The 7,640-nt window shown below is 47.0% G+C and overlaps 1 protein-coding gene across 1 annotated transcript in view; it reads left to right on the forward strand.

Annotated features, from left to right (window-relative positions):
* NFKBIL1 (NFKB inhibitor like 1) overlaps nucleotides 1-7,640 on the forward strand; it is a gene marked incomplete in the record, with an annotated part of 15,145 nt that overhangs the window by 6,513 nt on the left and 992 nt on the right. Inside the window, 1 exon segment of the mRNA XM_027774105.1 lies at nucleotides 7,493-7,640. Coding sequence (XP_027629906.1) covers nucleotides 7,493-7,640 — 148 coding nt within the window.

The raw sequence follows: 7,640 nt of genomic DNA on the forward strand, positions 1-7,640 counted from the left end.
CAAGGCAGCTTGAAACTTATGGCAGGTGTGTGTGTGTGTGTGTGTGTGTGTGTGTGCGCGTGTGCCTCTGTGCACGCCCAAAATTCCAAGAGGCAAATGTAGAAGGGATTACGGCATGGCCATCCCCCCAGGGGATGATTTCTCACTTTTTCTCTCTCTTTGTGTTTCTTTCTGTGTCTCTGGTGAGCATGCACACTCTATAGCAAAAATCTCTCTTTAAAAAAAAAGAGAGAGAGAAAGAGAAAAGGGGTCATTCTCTCAAAGTCCATGAGAAAAGAATGAAGCTCCAAGCAACCCTGGTTTTGTTTGTGTTTGGTTTTGGTTTGTTTGGGTTTTTTTGAGAGTTTTTTTGTTTTGTTTTGTTTTTGTTTGTTTGTTTGTTTTGCTATAGGATACGTGCACTTGCCAGAAAGACAGAGAGAGACAGAGAGACAGAAAGCAAGAAATCACCCCCCAGTGGGAATGGCCACACCACAATCCCTTCTCCATTCTCCTCTCGGGATCTTGGGCACGAACGCATACACACCTGGCATGAGTTTAAGCCACTGGGTTTGGGACTCGAACCACAGTCGACTACATGGGAGTCCAGCGACAGCCATTATGCCCAACTGATTGTCCCTGATTCTGTTTCTTAAGAGATTTTTGCTATAGGTCTCATGCACTCACCAGAGAGACAGAAAGTGAGAAGTCATCCCCCCGGAGGATGGCCACGCCTCATTCCCCTCTCCTCCATTCTCATCTTGGGATTTGGGGCATGCACACACACATGCCCAGCGTGGATTTTAAGCGACTGATCTGGGACTCAAACCACAGTCAACTATGTAGGAGTCCAGCAACATAACCATTACGGCACCTGCTGGTCCCAACCTGGGTGTTTTTAATGTAACAGTCAGCGCCCATCTGCTCTGTGCCAGCACAGTCCTACACACTTACCCGCTGCCACCTTACTGTGCACGGTGGAGTGGCTGTGGCCTCGTTTTAAGGTGCCTCAGCCATTCGTTCTGTGTCCCCTGCCTGTCTAGCCTGACCTCCCACCACGCACATTCACAGCTGTGACTCCAGCTCCCCGCTCTGACTTCAGTGACCCCGGCATATCTTGCACACGCCTGCTCCCCGCTTCCTACCTGACTCCCACTCTGCTAAGAGACGTCCTCCCTTCTGAACCCCCACCTGCTCCTTGAAGGCCTCTCCAACTATCCCACCTTTTCCTCCGCTGAGCCTAGGTCAGTCTCCACTCCTATAAGCTTCATTGTTGTTTTGGGGGGAATGGGTTTTTAATTGCCAGAGGGCATATGCCAGAGAGAGAGAGGGAAGAGAGGAAGCAGCCCTCATGGGGGCTTAGTAGTCACCCCACAATCAGTTTTCCTCCATTTCTGTCTCCTATCAGGATTTTGGGCAAACACACACATGCACATGACCAGTGTCTCTCGAGCTTCTGGGACTGGGATTTGAACCACAGCCATCCCCATGGGATCCACCTCCCAATACATAGCACTTATCCACTCTGTTATATGGCCAGCCCTCGGTATAAGCTTCTAATACTGACATTCTTACTTATTTATTTTTAGCTTTATTTCTTTTTTCCATGAGCAAGAAATAGATGTTCCCAGCAGGGTCTTCACAGTCCACTCCTAAGTTCAGCCAGCCCCAGGTCATGGGACGCACATGCCCAACATGTCAGAGTTACCCAGTCTTGAACTTGGAACCTTCCCATGAGTGTCAACCTTGCAGAGCACTGCATTACTGCGTACCGCCATCTGGCCTCTTGATACTGCTATGTTTAAGAAGTGCTCTCAGGGCCAGCAGGTGGTGTGGTGGTTAAGGCACTAGACTCCCACATGACCGACCACAGTTCAAGTCCCAGACCCAGTGGCTTGTTTTCTCACTATCACTCTCCCCCTCTCTCTCTGTCTCTGGTCAAATTGAAGAAAAAGAACAATAGATCAAATTAAGTAAGCAATTTTTTTAAAAAAAAGTGTTCTCTTTACCAGTTAGCATGTCCATCCCTTTAAGGTAGAAATCGTGTCGTCTTATGGGTAAGAGAAGACAAATTTCTCTTCCACAAAACGTTTCCATGTTTATTTTTCCCAGTATGAAAGTATGACAGGGAGGTACCAGCAGTTGGCATAATGGCTACATCACTGGACTCCAGTTCAAGTCCCAGACCTGGTGGCTTAAACTCACGCCGGGCACGTGTGCATACCCAAGATCCTGAGAGGAGATGGAGGAGAAAGGATTGTGGCATGGCCATCCCCCTGGGGGTGATTTCTCACTTTCTGTCTCTCTTTCTTTCTGGTGAACACCCGCGCCCTATAGCAAAAAAAAAAGAAAGAAAGAAAGAAGGAAAGAAAGTATGACAGGGAGAGCCAGCCGTGTGACCTAGTAGTTAAGGGAGCCAGATCACATGGCCACTCGTGACTAGGATCCCTGCCTTGGTGGCTTGAGAAACACTGAAGAGGAGCCAGCAGGTGGCATGGTTGGGGCACTGGACTCCCACATTGCCAACTGCAGTGTGGGTTTTGGGTTCTGGACCTGGTGACTTGCTTTCTCTCTCTCTCTCTCTCACTCTCTCTCCCTCCCTCTAGTGAGGACATGAGCTCTGTAGCAAATTAAAGAAAATAATAATAATGAATAAAATTAATCTTTTTTTTTTAAGGGAAAGAAAAACATGCGAGGCACATGTGCATGTGTACCTGAAATACTGACAGGGTGGAGAAAGGGAAGAAAAGGGATGTGTCGTGACCACACCCCATTAGGGTGCTTTCTCCCGCTCCCTCTCTGTCCCTGGGCAAGTGCAGGTGCCCTCTGAGGGGAAATAAATAACTAAATATATATATATAGGGAAAGTTTATCTATATTGCTAAATCATTGATAAAGGTGGCATTGGGAGGGAGTGAATTATTTAATCAATGATATTAGAATAGTTGGCTCATCTAGGGACATAGAGAATCCTACCTCACACCTTACTCAAAAGTAAATTCCAGCAGATTAAACACCTAGCTGTGACAGGAAGGTACATGACAAGTTCATAGGAGTGGTTACCCCCTAACGAGAAATAAAACTTGGAAAGTGATATCAAAGAAAACTTTAGCTTTATTTAGCTTTATTTATGACAGTTTTAGTTATTTTTTTCTTTCTTTAAACAATTATTTAATTCCATTTGTTTTTGTTTGTGGGTTTTTTGTTTTTTTTTTTAATTCAACCAGACAGAGACAAACAGAGGAAGGGAAAGCAAGAAAGCCAGCCAGCAGGTCCAGAACTCAAACTGTGGTTGGCCATACAGGAGATGAGCACCCCTAACCACCATGCCACCAGCTGGCCTCGATAGTTTTAGTTTTTTAAAATAAAATTATATTGTAAAAATGAGTTTATTCGGGACCAGCAGATGGCGTGATGGCTACGTCGCTGGACTCCCGTGTAGTCAACCACAGTTCAAGTTCTGGACCCACACCAGGCATGTGTACATACGTGCCCAAGATCCTGAGGGAAGAATGGAGGAGAAGGGATTGCGGCATGGCCATCCCCCCGGGGGGTGATTTCTCACTTTCTGTCTCTATGTCTCTCTCTGTCTGTCTGGCGAGCACGTATGCCCTATAGCAAAAATCTCTCAAAAAAAAAAAAAAAAAAAGATGAGTTTATCAACATACCTATGGTAGGAAGAAGGTATTTATTGTACTGTACTTTGTACTTTTTTGAACTTTTAAAGTAAAGGTCATTTTAAAAAGGTAAAAGTAAATATACGCTAAAAAGTCCAAAAACATTAATATATATTCAGCTACATAAAACTTTGACAGATAGGGAAAGTATTTAGAATATATGTAATAGACATGATATATGAGGGAACTTCAAAAAGTTTGTGGAAAACGGAATTAAAGCATAAGTCTATTTTAGTGCAAAATTTTTTAAAAATCCGTTAGTAGTTTTTTCATAATACACATTTTAATTAATTTTTGAAGACACCCCCGCCCTCCCGCCCCCATACAGTATAAATAACTGTCATATCAGTATACGTAATTTCCATGGAAAAAGTGGATAGAGAATATAAACAAGTCATTCACAAAAGAAATACAAATAGCCAAAATACATATGAAAGGGAAAACTTCATTAATCATTTTTAATCCATCAGATTGGCCAAGTAAAAGGGGGTTATAATATTTAACTTTGGTTTAAGAAAATATAAGCACATGTGTATATTCTTGGCAGAAGTTTATTGAGAGCAATTTAGCAAAATTGTGCATGTTCTTTGACTCATAGATTCCACTTGTGAAAACCTGCTTCACAGAAATACTGTAATGAGTCCACAGAAGTTTATGTACGAGGCCACATATTTTTGGAAACAAAATTTGTCGATGGGAGGTGGGAAGATTTGTTTGTTTCATACACACAGTGGAACACTAACTACACAATCATCAAAAAGAACGGAGCAGACTATATATTCCTGTGGAAAAATACAGATGCGATTTTAGATGAAAAAAACAAGTTGCCGAACAGCACTGTCACACGCCTCTAAATAAATTTCTCATCTGTATGCATTTATGTACATCCAGACAGGACTGGAAGAGACCACAGCAAACTGTTAATAGTTATCGCCTTTATTCTTTCTTCCTTTAGAAAGAAAATTGCAACTTAATTATATTCTTTCACAATAAAATATCAATGAAATAAAATAGGGGAGAAAGTACCTTATAGTCCTACCACTCAGAGACTAGAACGTTACATATTTCCTTCCAGTCTGGTTCTCGTTCTTTCTTTCTTCTTTCTTTCTTTCTTTTTTTTGGAGAGGTTTTCGCTATAGGACGCATGCGCTCGCCAGACAGACAGACAGAGACAGAGACAGAAAGCGAGAAATCACCCCCCAGGGGGGATGACCACGCCGCAATCCCTTCTCCATTCTCCTCTCGGGATCTTGGGCACGCACGCACACACGCATCCGGCGTGGGTTTAAACCACTGGGTCCGGGACTTTAACCGTGGTTGACTACATGGGAGTCCAGCGACATAGCCATTATGCTAACTGCTGGTCCCCCTATGTACAGTTTTATATTCAGCTTTTTTCACACAAAACATCATTTTTAGTGGCTATTTAATATTCTGTACCGTATTTTACTTATCACGGTTTTACAGTTGAAGGCCTTACTTCTTAAAGCCCAGGAATTTTTTTTTTTTTGAGAGAGAGATTTTCACTATATGGCACATGTACTCACTGGACAGAGACAGAGGGAGAGAAAGAAATCACCTTCTAGGGGTGTGGCCACAACACAGTCCCTTCTCTATTCTCCTGGGATTTGGGGCACACAGGCATACGGGCTGACGTGAGTTTCAAGCCTCCGGGTCTGGGACTCAGACCCTGGTGAGCCATGTGGGAGTCCAGCACCTGAACCACTGCGCACCTGCTGGCCCCAAAACCTGTGGATTTGAACCTCCCATACGTGCCTGAGCACCATCCACCCTCACACTAGCAGCAAGCCCTGGTGAGGAGTGAGCAGTGGCAAGACAGAACCCGGTAGTCACTGGGAGGATGAAATGGGAGGGACGGTGACTGGTCACAGGGAGACCAAGGAGAGGCGCCCCTCCCCTTGCCCGGATGTGGTCTGAGTGGGCAGTGGTGAGCCTTGGCCAGCTGAAACTGGGCCCGTCCTGCCTTTCTGCCAGGTATGACCGTGCTTTCTAGCCCGGTGGAGTAAAAAGGCAGAACTGCTGGCCCATTTCCTCTTACCCCGGGGAGAGAAAGTAGGTCCACAGGAAGGGAGGCTGCTTCGCTCGCCTTCCTCTGGTCCCTCGAGAGGAGGTGATGGTGGCCACAGCAGGCAGGCCTGGCCAGGCCGCCTGTGCTGGCAGTGAAGCAGGCATCATGAACACAAGGATTTCTCCAGCCCTCGAGGGAGACCCTCCATCTTAGCCTCCTCTCCCCTGCCCAAGGTCCACAGTCATTTAGAAAGTGCTTGCTCTGCTGCTGGCAGCATTTCTGTGACCCCAATGCATTTGCCGGTCTACACCTCCACCCTCCTTCCAGCATGCCCTGGGTGAGGCTGCACGAGAGACATTCCCCTGAAAACGCTGTTTTCCTCAGTTTATTGAAAAGTGATATAAACGAGGCCTTGCTGCAGTGGCACAGTGAATACGCCATGCTGTACAACACTAGGCCATGTGAAAGAGCCAAGCGTGGATCCAAGGTCGCCGTGTACCCTGGACACACGTCCATGATCCTGGCTGGCTGAGAAGAGCAGCAGGGGTGGCGTGAGACTGTCCAGGGTGCTTGTCTGACTCTCTCTCATGAAACAAAACAACTACCCCCATAGCCTACTGGCTAAGGACGCTGGATTCCACTTGGCTGTCCATGATTCAGATCTTGGCCCAGTGGCTTGGAAGTCACGCCAGCCATGTGAGCGTGCAGTTCCTGAAAGGATGGAGACATGGAGCCGGGATCGTGGTGTGACCACGCCCCCTCGCAGGGTACTTGCTTTTCAGTCTCTGGCGAGTGCACACAGCCTTGGCATTTAACAAACTCTTTTTTTTTTTTTTTTTGAGAGGTTTTTGCTATAGGCGCATGCGCTCGCCAGACAGAGAGAGACAGAGAGACAGAAAGCGAGAAATCACCCCCCAGGGGGGATGGCCACGCTGCAATCCCTTCTCCATTCTCCTCTCGGGATCTTGGGCACGCACGCACACGCACCCAGCATGAGTTTTTTAAGCCACCAGGTCCGGGACACGAACCGCGGTCGACTACATGGGAGTCCAGCGACATAGCCATTACACTAACTGCTGGTTCCAACAAAGAAACTCTTAAGTGACATAAAATGATAAATACGATATATCCGTACATTTATGATGGTACAGAGTAGAGTTCCAGATATTTTGGCAGTCTGAGTTACAGTCTCAGGAGGAAACACGAGGGATATATAATGACAATATGTCCAGGCCCAAAATAGATACATAGGGCCAACCAGGTGGTACGGTGATTTAGGCAGCTGGACCCCTCGTAGCCAACTGCACAGTTCAACTCCCAGCCCCAGGGGTTTGAAAGACACGCTAGGCGCATGTGCATGCATGCCCAAATATCCCGAGGGGAGAATGGAGACGAGATTGTGGCACAGTCATCCCCCGGGGGGTGCTCTCACTTTCTCTCTCCAGTGTGCACATGCACGCTTTACCAAAATAATAATAATAATCAAGGGATTTTGTCACTGTCTGCAGTGGCTGGAGTCAGGCCAGAAAATGTCATCTGACATCAGGAGCTCCCAGGACACTAAAATGCTTGTGAGGACAGACACTGGTTAGAATGTCTTAACTACCAAGCTTATCACGCTTGTGGTAAACCGTCGGTCTGTGTCTGCCCGGGATGGTTACTGCCCGGTGCCCAGGAGGCATCCCTGTGGCCACCCTGCCCGCTGCCCTGGGACCGAGGCAGAGAGTAACCAGCAGAATCCAAGATGGCGGCCTGCCCAGGAGCAGGAGTCCTGGCTGACCTCTGCCCACTGCTCTCTCGTCAACAGCCTACACGGACTTCTTCCTGCCACTGCTGAGTCGCTGCCCCTCCGCCATGGGCATAAAGAACAAGGACGGAGAGACCCCTGGGCAGATTCTCGGCTGGGGACCCCCCTGGGATTCTGCTGAAGAGGAGGAGGAAGATGAGGCTTCCAG

The sequence above is a fragment of the Tupaia chinensis genome, unplaced genomic scaffold (assembly GCF_000334495.1).
Source record: "Tupaia chinensis unplaced genomic scaffold, TupChi_1.0 Scaffold000403_1, whole genome shotgun sequence".
Taxonomy (NCBI): Eukaryota; Metazoa; Chordata; class Mammalia; order Scandentia; family Tupaiidae; genus Tupaia; species Tupaia belangeri.